Consider the following 16,908-nt stretch of genomic DNA (forward strand, 5'->3'; position numbering starts at 1 on the left):
TTACAATTTACAATCATTTAGTACAATCTGCGATATCTGGGCATCCACATTCGCCAAAAAATGTGCGGCTAAAACCCCCCGCGAACCGCAAAGCGGCGGCGAAACAGTCGGACAAAAGCGACATAAAGAAACGAAGCGAGAAGCAGACGGGCGAATTAAACAAGTTTCGTTTGCGTGGAACGCAGAATTGCGTGGAAAGAAAGCCAGCGAAGTAAAAGAAGAAGCAGAGCAACAATAATGCAATAATGTTTAATGTTTAAACAAATTCGCCAAGGAGTTTCGTTCTTTTTTCGAATCGTCATCCGTGAGTGCGTGTATGAGTGTTCGTGTGTGTGTGCATGTTGTGAAGTGGAAAGAGTGGAAACAAAATGAGAGTGTGCAAATGAAGTTGGCCAAGCCCAAAACAGCGAGAATTAATTAAAGCGACTAAGAAAAGTGGCCGTCTCCAAAAGGATTAATCACGCCCAGGGGTCACCCACCCACACCGCCAATCAACCAACCAACCAAACAAAAACTCGGTGAAAAGAGTGTGAACCGATCGGCAGCAGGACGCCGAAGGACCCAAAATGAGCGAGGAACTGAAAGTGGTGCTGCGGCGCAGCGAGCAGCATTCCGGTTTCGGGTTTTCGCTACTCGGAACCACCGGACCGCCACATGTCATCTACGACATCGTCGAGAATTCGCCGGCAGCCGATTGCGGAGCGGTAAGTGAAGCAAACACAACAGCACACCGCAGTTGCAGCTCCTCTGCTCTCCTTTATGTGTGCTGTGTGTCATTCCATTCCCGTCTGGGACAGGAGGAGTCCTCACACCGAGCAGCCCATACCACCCCCTCATATCCACCCACCGGTGACCCCCGACCACCCACCAATGACTTCATCAACCACCGGGCACTGGAAGCAGACAGCGAAGAAGCAGAAGCAACAGCTCCCTGCTGGCCTCACTTTTGGCAACGCCACATTTTCGACTACAGTAGAGCCTCGCCAAGGCACACCCGCCCAGTAGCGGGATTTATTAGTTATTTATCTTGAAATGGAATTACGTAGCTGGCCAAATTGACAATATTCATAGAAATCATGACAGTTTCTAGTTAAGATTGCTGTACCGCAATACGCACTTTTCCCTGGAAATATATAACGTTTGTGCTTTTCAAGAAATGGTTAGGCGATTGTAAGGAAGTATCGAATTGTATGATTTCAGCACCGTTTTAAAATCTTTAAAGAATTTGTATAGCGTCCAACTGCCGTTACATAAGCTTTCAAACGGAAAACAAATTATTCATTACGTTTTATCTGACGCAAAGTGCATACGTACATATGTATGTACATACGTACATAGATAAGTACGATTTTTTATGGCAGCTGTTGGCTTGAGTTTTGGAAGTTGGATTGTGTGCAAAGCGACCGAGACTCGCCCCTCGGCTGCTGATAAGAATATTTTCCACTTTTCCACTTCTTTTTTTTATGGTGATGACCATGGCTGTCTGCTCGCGTATGTGAAAGCATTTCAATTTGCACAACGGCAACAAAAAAAATTGAAAAAAAACGAGAAAAGCGCAAATGAGAGTCCGCCGTTGGCGTGTCATCATTGTTTGCCGCTCGTGATGTCATCGTTGCTTTAATTGATGGGTGGAAGGGCGCTGGGAGGGGCGAGGGGCGGAGAGTCGCACACAAAAGACAGTGTATCAATTTTCAGGCTTGTTTTGCTTTTATTTACTATTTACTGTCATCGCATCGCATCTCGAATGTTTAGAGCCGAGTGCAAAAGAAAACAAAGCGGGTAAATACAGCGAACAAAATAAGGCAAATAATTTGTCTTTCTTTTCAATAAAATGCCGATATGTTTGCTGTTCAATTGTTTTTGCCGTGTAGAGATCAATTTATTGTCCATTTAATTGAATTGGAATTCTCATGATATAACCAGCAGAAAGCGTTTTGTTCATTTAAAAAAAAACTACATATACTGTAATATATTTCTTATTTAAGAAATTTATCTTATCTAAGTAAATTTAGTATACAATTCATAGAGGATAGTCACATTTTCGCAGCTATTACCAATTTGGATTTCTCATAATGGGATTCTTCGCTGAACGCACCCAGCGGATATTGGATAAGAATGGACTTTACGTGGGGCCCATTTCAATTGTTATTAATTTCCCCATGCAACTGCAATTCGAAAGAGGTGCAACGCAAAGTTAACAAATCGACAGAATGCAAATGCAGCGCTATAAAAAGCAATGCAAAGACAACAATTTATAAATAAACTTACTCAGGCCGATGCTAACACACACATAAAGCCTTCGTCTTACTTTGTAATTATCGGACGTGGCAACAAAAAAAAAACGATTTACACGAAACGCCAAACAGAATTCTCCGGCTTTGGTTGTTAAATTTATGCGCCCGACCACCAAAAATACCAAAAACCACAAAAAACTTGGTCCCGAACAAACAAAACAACAGAAAACAAATCGAAATGCGTGAAAGCGGAGTGCAAAAAACGCGTTGGGAATTTTAAATTGTTGAGATTATTAAGTAATTCCACACAAGCCCAGGTATGATGGAAAGCAACACAAATGCATCGCGGTAATTTTCTTGAGGCAACGAACTGACATGGACATGTACATGTACACATCTATATATATATACATAATACATATGTATATGTATGTGGATGCAGCGGCACGCACTTTTTCAATTTCTTATCGCTTTCGCTTACAACTTGTTGTTATTTTTGTTGCCCGGCTTGTTTTGGGGCTGTTTGACTTGTCTTCTATCTACATACATGTGTATCTATGCACACACTGCCTATAAAAGGGGTGTTAAAGAGTATATTGGGACTTAGGGTGTCCAGAAACATAATTGTATTATTTAGGGTGTCGGTTTTGCCCCACGTTGCCTTATAAACTTTATATACAGAGTTTTTCTGCCTTCTTTTTAATCTTAGCACCTTCAAATGTAAATAACTCTCAATTACAAAGCATACCATCTGTAATTAGTGGCCTTTTCCAGACCGCACCCTGTAAGACATAAAACCTAATGAGTAACCAATGCGTCGGATCCTCGAATGCAATTAATTTTACTTTTTATATGCCGTCATTCTGGTTGCGGTACAATTTTATTTTTCAATGAATGCACAAACACATGCACATACGCTCTTCTCAACTGGGTGTGTACAAACTGTGTGTGTGTATGTTGCATGTGTGTGTGTATGCATGCTGTCGTCGGTTGTCTTTTGTCGCCTTCGCTTTTCCATTTCCCATTTTCTTTGGCTGGCTTTTCTTCTGCTCAGCTCCCTGCCTCCTCGCAGTTGCTGTTCTCTGTTTGTTGTCATTTCTGAATGCATTTGCCGCACGTTTGTTTATTTTCCCACTTCTTCAGATACATCCAAGTATACACTCCACACTCGCCAGACGACAAAAGTATCTGCGTTCCGAGGTGGCTGAGTGGCAAATTGTATTGCATTAATTGCGCTAAAGTACTTACGCCTCTAATCTAATCGATTTATATGGATGTATCTGCGCACTAGATAGTTTCGGCATTAAAAACATTTTCTAAATATCTTATAATATATGTAAACACTTCTTTTTTGGAACTATTATATCCCTAGTTAAAAACAAACATTGAATGCTTGGTTGCAACTCCATGCCAAACACAAATGTTCAAATAGCAAATACACAACTTGTTGTTGATGTTTTCGAAATTATTTATATTCGTTTAGTCATTAATCTTTTGGGGTGCCAAGTAATTTGCTCTCTCCTCGCTCGCCACTCAAAATTACTTTTTTTTTTGCCCAGTTGTTCGAGGAAAAGAATTTAATATTCACTTCCTTTTGTTTTTAGGGCAAACATAAAATCGCAAACTGGCCAAAATAAAACAAAAAAACCTTTTAAACATAAGTTGTGTATACCTCAATGGCATTTTTAGGTTGCCTTTTTTTTTTTTTGCGCCTCCTGCGAAATTTGTAGCTTCTTTTGTTCTCGACTGTCGTTGTTGCAAAATTCTAACGTTATGCTTAATTACTCGTTAACTGGAAATGACAAACGACTTTTCGCCGTTGCCGCTTTTGTTGTCATTGTTCCCATTGTAGTTTTTGTTGTTGTTGTTGCGGCTGTGGGGCTCCGCCCACTGCGAGTAACAAATTAATTGCCACCGACAAGTCGCAGACAAAAAGGAAAAAAAAAAAAAAAAACAAAAGCAGAATGGAAAAGAAATAGAAGAAGCTCTTGGCTCTTAGCTACTTATTGATTTTTCCCTCTTCGGAATGCCTGTGTTTGCTGTTATGATCCCGATCTTTCGCCTTCTTTGGCAAATTGCGGGTAATGACAATTGACACGTTCAAGAATAAAACGACAACAACCAAAACAGACAGCAACAAAAAAGAAGAGAAGAGTCGAGCAGGTCGGCAAACTTCAAGCTCTGAAAAGCACAATCCAGCAAACAAGCATTCACTCGATTACAATTGCGAGATAGAAGTAAATGTCAAGAGATGGGGATACGGCTTTAACTTCTGCCTCAAATGTCCCATTTACAGGGTGGTTGGAGTTTATACCACGTAGCTGAAGCTAGCCGATGGCGAAGATGCACACTTAAGATACTGTATCTGTAAAGTATCAGACGGAGATATCTTGTTCGATACAAGATACTTTTGTGAGTCACAAGTGTGAGATGCTATTTAACTTATAAATAGTACTACACATTAATGTTTAATCGTAGGTTTTAAGTAAACCTCTTACCACATATTAATAGTCAGAATATTCAGAAAATAAATGCAGATACAAATAATAATCTACAGGGCATCCACATAGCCTAACTACGAGTTTGGCCCTATTTGTGCATATATTTCCCCCCTTCTCAATCGGTTCACTGGGAGTCAAAAGTGCAAAAAAGTAGAGTAAACTCGCTTTAATTGAATTACAAAAGTAGGAAAATTGCGCACGCGTTTATTAAGTTGGTTTTCTTGCTGCCTTTTTGCTCTTTCTGCTCGACGGAAGGCAGTCGGCCCAGCCCAACTAAATATAGCCGGGCTCGGCTTGGCTCAGTTCGGTTGCATGCGACCCGGCTTTTCTTGAGCGCGAGCTTCGTAGGGGGTGGTGACGGTGGTGACGGTAGTGCCGCCGCTGAGAGGTGGAAATGGAGTGGATACTTGATGGGGGATGTGGAGGAGCAGATGGAGCTGGAGCTGGAGACGGAGGCGGACGCCTGAGGTGCACACACCGGAGTACTCAGTGTGCGCTCCGTCGCTGCGGTTCGTTGCACGCCACGGCACAACGAGCAGCAGTGGCAGTGGCTAAAACAGTCAAAGAAATAATAAGAACAATAAGTGCATAAGGCACTCAGCTAGCCGCGGCTCCAGAGATGCCACAATTAATCACAAAAAAACACTTTTTAAGTGTAGGGTTACACCCCGAACCAAAAACCTGCGAAATAATGAATCATTTAAAGTGACTGAAAGATGACATGCATTATTCGTATACTTGCTTACTGAAGCTCACTCACCCCGAAATTTATGACTATTTATTTTTTGATGCATCATATAGGCCACATTCGTCACCTGAAATATTGTTATTCTGAAATTACGCTTGAATTAAGTGGTAAGTGGTTTGTTTATGGGTACTTCTAACATGATGATATCTTAAAAGATACGCGTAGTGACGAAGCGCACCTTAGGAGTGTTTCCAAAGACTACTACTACTACTTGAAATCTGCTGTAGGCCAGTAAGTAGCCATAGCTACAAGCTAGCCAACTGGCCATCACCGCCTCGGCGGCTGACTCAGATTCAGATTGAGACTCAGGCATGCAAAAAGTGCCGTAGAAAGCTTAGCGGCGAGCGGTAGCAGCCGTAAACTTTGCGCTAAATCTCGAGCATTTATATTTGGCGTTGTTTGTGTGCTCGCTGGCTGGCTCACTCATTTATATTGGGCTTGTGTTCGTGTGTGCGTCCAAGCATTGCCAAAGATGCAACAAATGCAGTTGCAGCACATGCGGCAAGCAGCAGGCAACGACCATTTCAGGCGGGTGCAGTGCATCCGAATGGTGCTGCCACTTGCCGGCTGTCTGGCTGCAAATGGAGTGGCGGCACTTCTTGTCCCATCTCATGTCGTCTCGTCTCACCTCACCTCATTGTTTCCTTTCCTTTCCTTTTTTTTCTGTTTCAAATGCTCAATTAGCCGGCTCGTTTTTCCTACCTACCCCTTGCAGTTGGCCATTTACTCACTCCCCCTTCTTGCGACTTTCTGGCCCACATCTGCAAACTTTGGTGGGGCAAATGCTGCTACCAAGGCGAATGCAAATCGATAACAAAAATAAACTCTGCCTATTCACAAGCACATTGTTTAAAAAAGAACAAAATCGAAATACTAAACCGGAAAAAAGTTTCTAAAAGTAAGCTAGTAACATAACACATAAGATACTTTTGTATCTTCAAAATTCAGACTCAAATATCTTCAAGTTCTATACCCCGAACTGATGATTACATTTTTAGGATCGGATACATAAGGATCATCATTTCATTAATTATTCATAATGCTTTGAATTGGAAGGCTCCCAATGCCTATGAGATTAAATTCTCTCAGTGTAACTGACAGCCCAATAAAAACACACACATATAACCTAACTTTTTGTTTGAAAAACATTTGTTGTTTTTGTCTTTACTTTCCGTTCTTGTTGCAGTTTGATTTTTATGCGTTTTGCACAAATGCAAATCCCGCACGAGCCGCATTCACGCACACACTCACATATTCACATATTTGCCAGTGAATTCCACAGTGCCACAGATTCACACAAACATCCCGTCCATTTCGATTTTCCGGCGTAGAAAGTGCGCACATTTTTCGGATATTTACAATGCGGGGAATACACAGTAAATAGGGGTAATAAAGATGGCTAAACATTGATTTAAGCTTGAGATAAAAATACTCGTGATGCAATCGATACACTCAAACCTTGAAACTCTAGACAAAACGAGTGCAAATTGAATAAAAGAGAGAAAAGGCTTAACACAAGATTTTAAATATCCATTCTTAAAAGAGATAAAACTGGATTATAAAAATTGTTTGTTTAGCTGGCCAAATTAAATTACTAAATTTGCTTGCGATATAATTACCATACTTTGCCCCACGAAATATGGGGCAACAATTTAGTGAAATTTGTGCCCGTTAAGACGGCAAGTATTTTAATTAGGCATTTCGAGATTAAGCAAACAACTTGCCCCCAAAAAAAACCCGAAGAGAGTAGAGTGCATGGAAAAAGGTATAATCTTGCCAAATGTATATATTTGGTGCTGACTAGTGGGTGTGAATCACTCAATTCCCAATCTCCAGTCGTCGAGATGCCAATGGGCTCGACTAGTTCTGATAAAGTTCGCACTTTATTAACATAATGGATCGTTCGTCAAGTGGTTCCCATCACCGGAATTATTTAGCTAAGCGGCGGTGGCGATAGCATCAGACCATCGCCATTCAGACCATTCGAGGCACTCAAAGCATTCATTCGACTTCCGATTCCCGCGATTACACAACACCCAACGGAGCATGATAATGAAATAAAGCAATTCATGCTAATTTGTTGCTCCCCCTCGCTTTATTTGGTGCAAATATGAAAGGAAATCCAAAATGAGTGTGCCGCAAGGTCGTCCAACTAAATAAAACATCAAAAACGAACGTGTGCTGCTCGCTGGCATATATTTAATCTGCTTTTGTCCAGCGGCATTCTGTGCAGATGTTTATTGGTTAAACATGATAAGAGAAGTCGCCCCCTTGAGCCGGAAGAGAAACCCTTTCGAGCCATAGCTCAGGTGGCTAATTGGTGCTTGGGGAAATCTGAGTACTTTTGGGGCGTCACAATCCAATATTACATATATGTAATTCCCTAAATTTCCTAATCTCCAACTCTACTTAATCATAGTTTGCTCATTCCCCGTTTCTGTATTTCAATTTCGCATATAATGGTGGGTGTGATTTATGTCCAATGGGGTTTCCTATGGATCTAAGTGCCGTGCCGAAGGACGGAACGTGTAAACAAAGACCAGACGAAGCCGTGTAGAATGCAAATAAATAGCCAGGGAAGTGGCAAATTCATTAGTCCAATAACAGGCTTTCGGATTGAGTGAGAGCCATGGGCTCCAAGTGTCTGGCTCCAACCGCACACCCCTGTCGCCACGGGTCTCAACATTTTTTCCGTTGAGTGCGTCACTTGTGACGCCCACGGGGCAAGCGGACTGGCTGGCTTCACCTTCTGCATGCCTGCTTGCCTGCCTCAACATTGATTTTCTGGGTTCTGGGCGCTCCGGCGAAAAAGAGGTTAGTGGGCTTTACCCTACCATTGCTGCAGTCTGTCAACGACTCTGCGGCAATGGGAGTCCAACGACCATCCGATGATACTGCCGCATATAACCGTAAAACGGTGAAGGTAGTGCACGGCATCGTACTTGACTAGGTCGTCGTAGTCGCTAATACAATCAATCAATCGCCTTGTTTGCCACCACCCACACACACACACACACACACACAAACACACACACACAAACACACACGCACACACAAACACACACACACACACGGGAGAGACCAAGTCTACATCGCCGTGAAGACGGACGTCTTAAAGTAACGCTGCGCGAAAATTCGAATTTATAGTAGTTGTGTCGGCCGGTGTGTGCGGCATACTGACAGAGCTACACGGTGGAGTCGCGCCACAGCTTTGCGCTACAATCGCGCGAGTTTATTGCGCGCCTGTTTCAGGTAAATAGGTAATCTATTTGCTGGCGTTTGTTGCAGCTGAAAAAACAGCTGATAGCGCTGCCAACTAGGCGCAACGGGTGATCTGGAGAGGGCGGCGTTGCCAGATCAACCGTGCGATCAGTGTTGTGTTGCGACAGTAGGGCGCGAAATTCAAAATTAAATTTAAATTAAACCGTTGAAATTTAATTTAAAGTTAATTTTGTTACGGGTTACTGGGAGAGCACAAGTCGTGAAGAAAGGGGAAGAGGCGCAAAGGTCGCGGACAGACCAAATATCAACCTCTCACCGTTTTGGTGCCTAAGCAGAGGCTCTGGTGTCCGAGTCGAGGCGGTACAAACCTCCATCCGTATAAGCCAGGGGGAAATCCGTGGCCTACGTGGGAACCCCTTTCCAAGGCTGGTGCTTCGCCTAGGTAACTTAGGCCATCCTTTAGTTGATGGACAGCTCAGGGGGGGGCAGTCCCCCTGATCGCAACGACCCGTTCAGGAGGAGCTCCCGACTTTCGAGATCCCCCACCAGAGGAGTCAGTAACCCGACCCATGGTGACGGAATCTCAGTCCCGTCTGTGGCGAGGGGTGAGCACGCAGGCTCCCAGCCGCCGTTGACTAGCGACTGCAGCGATGCTGTAGAGGTGGAGAACATGGCTCCTACAGCAACTACGACCGCGACAAGCCAGAAGACGATGGACCACATTGCCGTGCCATCGCAAAAGACGGGAGGGAAGTCCCCAGCTGGTTCCCCTCATCGGTCTTCGGACCTGTCCACGGCTCTCCAGAACGAGGACCTGAGGGGCATTCTCGCCAGGATGAATGGCAAGATAAATATCCTGCTATCCGCTTTCGAGACCCAACGGCACGTGACACGAGAGACAAAGGGCATAGCTTCCGAACTCTCAGCCCTTAACAACAGGGCTATAGAGCTGTACGAAGGTACTTCTAGCGAGCACTGCTTGAAGAGCAGTGGTACCCAGACGGAGGTACAAAAGCCTTCCAAAAAGGCTCCTCAAAAGGCGCAGGTACCCAAGGTGCAAGTGCCAAACGCCCAGGCGCCCAAGCCGAGCAACGGTGAAGAAAAGGCGCCTAGACCTATCGAGTCCAAGCCAGGCAGCTACGCATCTGTCGCCAAGAATGCTAGCACGGGTGCAGAGTGGACCAAGGTGAAGCCTACGCGCCTGCGTAAAAAACCTGAGGCACTCATTTTAAAAAAGACAGGAGAGGCTTCGTACGCAGAGATGCTTCGGAAGCTAAGATCGGACCCGAGCCTTAGCGAACTGGGCAGCCATGTACGTAAAATCCGGAGAACTCAGAAAGGTGAGCTGTTGCTTGAGGTAGAGGGGAAAGCTGCGGAAAGCGTCCCCAAGTTTAAGAGCGACCTGGAAGCGGCGCTCAATGACTTGGCCTCTGTGCGCACGGGAGCGCAAAGAATAGCCCTATCTTGCAGCGGCTTGGACGAGGCTACGACAGCAGCTGAGCTCCACAGCTGCATGGTCGCCCAATTCCAGGGTCTGCAGATAAACCCTGAAGATATCAGGGGCCTTCGCAGAATGCGGGATGGCACGCAGATAGCCTCAGTGCTGCTGAACGCGAACGTGGCGATACCGGTCCTTAAACAGGGCACCGTAATCGTTGGATGGTCAAGATGTCGCTTCACCCAGGACGTCCGACCCACGAGATGCTACAGGTGTTTGGGATATGGACATCGTTCAGCAACCTGCAAGGACACCGACAGGGCAGACTGCTGTCTTAGATGCGGTGAGCGTGGGCACAAAGCAAAGGGGTGCGTTGCAGCTCCAAAATGTCTGATCTGCAGCAGCGAGGTGGACAGAAACCACCCGACGGGTAGCTTTGCGTGCCCGACCTACAGAGCGACCCTGAAAGAAGCCAAGAGCCACCTTAATGCACGCCCACATTAGCGTAGTACAGCTCAATGTCAATCATTGCGCAGCAGCTCAGAGCCTCCTGGCCCAGACTGCGGCTGAGCGCAATGTAGACATCATGCTCCTAAGCGAACCCTACGTCTCAGGTAGTGGACAATCATCCATGATCCTTGACGAGACAGGTAAAGCAGCTATCAAATGCTGCAGCCCTCTCCACGTCCAGGAACTGGCTGCTTTACCTATGCGGGGTATCGCTTATGCGAAGCTAAACCACGTGCACATGTACAGCTGCTACGCTCCGCCGAGCGACACCCCCGATCAGTTCGAGGAGTTTTTGGAGGCGCTCGTGGACCATGCGAGAGGGCGAAGCCCGAAGGTCGTTGCCGGCGACTTTAATGCCTGGGCAGTGGAATGGGGCAGCAGGACATCCAACGCCAGAGGCCGAGCTGTGATTGACGCCATGGGATTGCTGGACCTTATACTGCTGAACGACGGACGGAAGCCGACGTTCAACAACGATAGGGGTACGTCCTTTATTGACGTTACCTTTGTCAGCAGAGGGCTAGTGGACATCAACAACTGGATGGTCCATGACGTCATGACGCTGAGCGACCACGCCCTGATCTCCTTCAGTCTCTCCCCGGAGGGCATGCCCAGGAGACGGCAGAGCAGAACAGCCGGGAAAGCATGGGACACCAGGAAGATCGATGAGGCCATGCTGGCCTATCAGATCAATTCCCTGGAAATCCCAAATGGGGACGCAGAGAGTATGGCGGCAGGCCTTATGTTTATGCTCGAAGATATCTGCGACGCAACCATGCCTAGGAAAAATAAGGCACAGCGCAAACCACCCGTTTACTGGTGGAGTGCCTCCCTAAGCCAACTAAGGTCTGACTGCCTCAGAGCTAGGAGAACGGCGCAACGAGCCAGAGGCAGTACCCACCACGCGGAACTCTTAGAGGTTTTCAGAAGGAAACGCCTAGAGTTCAAGCACGGCATCGCGGCTGCCAAAGCTCGGTCGTTTAAGGAGCTGCAGGATGGCGTAGACAGCGATACTTGGGGCCTCGCCTACAAACTTGTCACCAACAAGCTAAGGAGGAGAGCGGCAACCCCATCCGACCCGGGGGTCCTGGCTAACATAGTAGGGGAGCTATTCCCAAAGCAAACCACTCTATGGAGGCCAACAGAGGCAGCCCCTGCCCCAGATTTCCAGTGCGTCACGGAACTTGAAGTCGTCGAGGCAGCCAAGCGCATCAAACCTAACAAAGCCCCTGGACTAGACGGTATTCCTGGAGCTGTTATAAAAGCAGTGGCGCTGGGTAGACCTGAAATCTTCAGGGCCACCTTCCAGCAATGCCTTCTGGACGGAATCTTCCCAACAAGGTGGAAAAGCCAGAAGCTAGTCCTGTTGCCGAAAGGGAAGGGACCAGCACATGCTGCAAACAGCTACCGCCCCCTATGCCTACTGGATATAGTAGGGAAACTATTTGAACGTATCCTGTATACTAGAATAGAGGCAATCACCGAGAGCAACAACGGCCTGGGAAGCCATCAATATGGCTTTCGGAAAGGAAAGAGCACACTGGACGCTCTTTCGGCCGTTAGTATCATCGCCAAGACCGCTCTATCTGGTGATAGATGGTTAGGGGGCAGGAAGGAATACTGCGCTATAGTGACTCTGGACGTAAGGAACGCATTCAACACCGCCAGATGGCCCGTAATACTCGCAGCCATGAACCGCATGGGGATCCCGGAGTACCTAAGGATAGTCGTTGGCAGCTACTTTAGGGACCGGGTTCTATGGTACGATACTGAAGATGGCCCAAAAAGATACCGAGTTTCGGCAGGTGTTCCCCAAGGATCGGTACTTGGACCAATTCTATGGAACATTATGTACGATGGGATCTTGGGCATCAACAGGCCCGTAGGAGTAGAGCTGCACTGTTTTGCTGACGATGTGGCAATCACAGCCGTCTCCAAAACAATCGCAGGGTTGGAGGACAAATGCAACTCTACGATCGGTGCTGCCATTATGTGGCTCGAGAAAGCCGGGCTAGCAATAGCGGCTCACAAGACCGAAGCAGTCCTTCTCAGCAGCAGGAAAAAGGTGGAGAACATGCTGGTCTCCGTCAATGGAACACAGGTGACCTCTCAAGAGTCCCTAAAGTACCTAGGAGTAATGATAGATCGCAGGCTATCGTTCAAGGACCACGCGAGCTACGCCAGCAAGAAGGCAGCAGTCACAGCCTCTTCGTTGGCCAGGCTGATGCCCAACGTCGGTGGCCCAAGACACCCGGCCAGGAAACTGCTGGTGTCAGTAGCAAAGGCTTCTCTGCTATACGCTGCACCAATCTGGAGCAATGCCACTAGCAGGGGCTCATACCTGAAAGGAGCTCGTTCGGTGCTACGGTCAATGGCCCTCAGGCTCATTAGAGGTTTCAGGACCATATCCGAGGACGCGGCGCTAGCCCTGGCAGGCCTGCCGCCAATTGATCTGGAGATCAAGGCTCTCAGTCTAATGCGAAGCGGCGCTTCCAAGCAAGAGGCACACGAGTGGCTAACAGGTGAATGGCAGAGCAGATGGCAGACTTCGCGTCGGGGGAGGTGGACTCATCAGCTCATCCCTGAGTTGACGGTCTGGGCAGAGTGCCAGCACAAATGCTTGGACTACCACCTAACCCAGTTTCTTACGGACCATGGCTGCTTCCGGGCCTACCTACTCCGGTTCCGTCACGTAGAGTCAGCTCGATGCTTGTTCTGCGTCGACGGTGAGGAAACAGCAGAACACGTGCTAATGCACTGCTCCAGGTTCACGGCGGAGAGGGAGCAGCTAAAGACGCTGTCAGGTACCCCGCTCAGCCCTAGTGGCTTGTTCGCGGCCATGCTGGCGAACAGCGAGGCTTGGGAGCTGGGACACAGCCTTATCATCAATATGATGAAGCGTGTCCGATCAGACGAGATGGCCAACAGAGTGGATGCCTAAGCCCAAACTGGCGCCCTGGGTGACGGCGGGCGAAGAATTCTACTCCAGAGTTCCCGGCTCGTCGTAAAAAATCAACTAAAGGAAGAAGGAGCCGCCAAGGACTACACTGAAGGCAGGGGGTGCGACCTGGCCTCACATCCTGCTCACCGAAGTCATACCTTGACTGGCAGTCCCGGTGAGCGAGTAAGGACTGAAGAGCACGCGGAGGTTTTTGTTTTAGTACGTAGGCATAATTCCAATAGGTCTTATGAATCGTGCATGCCACCTACGAACAGTAGGTGGTATCTTTAGAAGATTTTAATTTTCCTACCGTAAGTCGAATAAAAAAAAAAAAAAAAAAAAAAAAAAAAAAAACACACACACACGGGAGCAGCCCCAAGTGGGCGTCGTGTTGTTGCTATTGTTAATTGATATTGGTTTAGTTCGTGTCAATAAAGCGTCATTGAACCAAAATCAAAACATACACAAGGAGAGCCCCGAAAAATCGAAAAAACAAACCATTGTTCACTTGGCATTAATTGTGGCCTCAAGTAGTCGATTATTGAAAGCCGAATGTGACGTGAATGCTAAATGGTATTGTATCTGATATGAGTTCATATGCGATTATGGGGAATTAGGAATTTCCTGATAAGCAGCACCTCTGTTCTATTTACATAAGTGTAGTGTTCAAATGCTTTCCCTTTAGGAAATACCCCACGGCACCTGTTTTAGTGTAAACATGGGGCTCCATTACCGGGACTCCTGGGGGTTCCTCGACACCATTTCCAAAGTAAAGTGATACACTTATTTCTTAAACAAAACAATATGGCAACTATTTGAGGTTCTTTAAATATCTACGATAAAAATCAAAAATAGTTTAGGATACAAGCATCAGATTTAGTAAGTGCACTTGAATTTAAGGCTATTCCTTGTGACTTTGTGACTATCAGGACATCTTATTGGCTCAATCACTGCGATGGCTTGTTTTTGTCTCCACCAAAGTGCAGCTCATCCTCTTCAACGCCCAGTCAATTTTTTCTTTTGCTACTTTTGCAATTTGGAATAGGGGCATGACATTGCGGATAACAAACAAGACTGGTGACCACACCAAATACGAATGGAGCTGAATGGAATGGATGGGTCGTTCAAAATGCAGGAGAGGTTCTGTCCAATTGTCATTGGTGTCGTTGGGTGTAAAAAAACAATTCGAACCAATTTCAATTTGAGCAGCCAGCGGTGTGCAGCAGTGGAAGAAGCGGGGTCACATGCAAGCCAGGGGTCAAAGGGTGCGGATGGAGCAGATGAGATGCGAGGAGGGTGGGGGAACGGGGCGGCAGCCGAGTGTAACTGATTGATTTAACTTTTAACTGTGCAGCCTGCTGGGTGCTGGTTGTTGGTTGTCGGTTGCTTGACTAGCTCGACTCGACAACTTTGTGCCCAGGGGGTCCCACTATCTCAGTGGCAGTGTACAGCGGAGCTTAGCTAAAACAGATCAATCTAAACTATCTTCGTAAAAGTCCTGCATATTGTGGTATAAAGCATAAGAAAACTGATATGGATGAGAAATGGACTCTCTGGGGGAAACTTGTAAGTTTTTCACACAGTTTCATTTCAAGTGGTTCGTTCCACTGTAATCGCTGCTCCCCTCCAGAGCGTGAAAGTGAAATGCAAAAGCAATTTTGTTTGATGCGCTCAACTGTGTGTGTGTGTGTGTGTGTGTGTGTGTGCGTGTGGTTGTGCATCTGCTGATGACTGCTGGCTGTTTCAACGTGCCTAATCGAATCTGGGGAAGCTCTGTGCCTCGGTGGCGCTGCAAGCCATTAATCGCGGCTTGTTATCAAAAGGCGGCGAACATGTTTCCAGGTTTCCGAAGTGGGCAAAAGTGGAGAGTGGTTGGTTCCTTTGTCGTGTTATGCAGATGCTGCCACGGGGGAAAACATCAAATTTGCATTACGGGTTTGACTTTCTTTTCGCCTAGAAATTGCCAAAATGGGTTGGCTCGTTGGGAGGCGGCGGCCCGTACGGATGTTATGTAACTCAGTTTGTCGACATTTTTCGGGCGGCACAATTAATTTAAGCACAGTCTTAATTGAATTGCATTGCCGCCCGCGGCAACAGCAGCAGTATGTGGCACCCACTCACTCTTAGTGTGAATCTCTCTCTCTGAATCTCTGGCTGCAAAGTTTCCCGGCTCTCTCTCTTAGCCCAGTTTTCCCCCCATTTCCGGCTCTCTCTCACGCTCTCTCGTCTTGGCCAAGTGCAGAGTTCTCTCTGGCAGACCCACGATTTCCTGGCAGTTCCACCGAGCGGGACATAGTGAGAGCATAAATTAGTGCGACTTTTAGTTTTAATTGCCGCCCGCAATTCGCGTCAAGTGTCTCCGAAGGAAGCACACACCCAACATCCTGCCTTCCAACCAATGTGTATATGTATATATACCATCTCCTGTGCATTAATAATAACCGACGCAGCCCAGTCAGGAAGGCCATGGAGGAACAGAACTAATTATGCAATAATAGTACAAAAGTAATTTGAGCTCCTTGTGTGCATGCATTCGCCATGAATCCAGAGACGCGTGTCGCCGCGTATCCAAACCCAAAATCCCCAATGCTAGCTGTGGACCTAGCATAGCATATTTATTGAATAATCTATGAATGCTGGGCGGCAGGCCGGAGGTGAAGGTTGGTTCCTCCCCCACGTACCACTCAACCCCGGATACGGACACCGAAAAGCTCTTCAGCTTGTGTTCGTACGTCAGCAAGTAAATAAGGCGCCAATGTCGTCCCACGTTGTGATTTCATGCTGTTCTCCGCCCGCCGCCCGACAGCTCCCGCAATTTCCCGCATTTCCATCGAGAAGAAAATTAAAAATAGTTTACAAGTGCCGACAGCCCAACATGCGAATAATAATAACAAAGCCAGCCAGCCAGCCCAGTCGAGCAAAAGGAAAATCAATAGGCTTTCTGCCGTTGTCAATAGAATCGAAGAGGGGCATCAAGGGTCAGTGATTTGCCTACTAAATGCGCCTCTCTGCTTCTCCATTTTGCAGGTTGAGGCCGGGGATGTCATCCTCAAAGTCAACGGAACGGATGTCCATCGCTACACAACGAAGGAAGGTGAGTGCCTGCTGGGAATAATGGAATGCTGTCGGAGAAAGCTGTGAATAATTAACCGAAACATATTTTTGAACAGTTCTCAAATGCCTGCGCCTGTCGGAAAAGCTGGTGACCTTGGAGCTGAAGCGAGGTAGGTGGAAATGTATATCATTCCTCGAGGATGCAAGCCGGTCTTGAATCAAACCAAAGCGAACCGAACCAAACTGAACTGAACCAAACT

The 16,908-nt window shown here is 46.8% G+C and overlaps 1 protein-coding gene and 1 long non-coding RNA gene across 10 annotated transcripts in view; one reads left to right on the forward strand and one right to left on the reverse strand.

Moving 5' to 3' along the window:
- The window catches only part of LOC6607461 (uncharacterized protein DDB_G0284459), a 26,198-nt gene continuing 9,290 nt past the window's right edge, over window positions 1-16,908 (forward strand). For 7 of the 9 annotated variants that reach the window (XM_032723692.1, XM_032723694.1, XM_032723693.1 and 4 more), the window contains exons 1-3: window positions 567-704; window positions 16,622-16,688; window positions 16,765-16,818. In XM_032723692.1, the coding sequence (XP_032579583.1) occupies window positions 567-704; window positions 16,622-16,688; window positions 16,765-16,818 (259 nt within the window). Of the gene's footprint in view, window positions 705-14,148; window positions 14,168-16,621; window positions 16,689-16,764; window positions 16,819-16,908 lie in introns of those variants that run through there. The other 2 variants (XM_032723700.1, XM_032723698.1) reach the window with 2 other exon arrangements.
- On the reverse strand, window positions 4,906-5,757 carry LOC116801822. Its single transcript, XR_004362254.1, has 2 exons — window positions 5,496-5,757; window positions 4,906-5,416 (listed from the first exon to the last, which is right to left on the reverse strand). It is a non-coding gene; the product is annotated as an uncharacterized LOC116801822 (long non-coding RNA).

The sequence above is a fragment of the Drosophila sechellia genome, chromosome 3R (assembly GCF_004382195.2).
Source record: "Drosophila sechellia strain sech25 chromosome 3R, ASM438219v1, whole genome shotgun sequence".
NCBI lineage: Eukaryota > Metazoa > Arthropoda > Insecta > Diptera > Drosophilidae > Drosophila > Drosophila sechellia.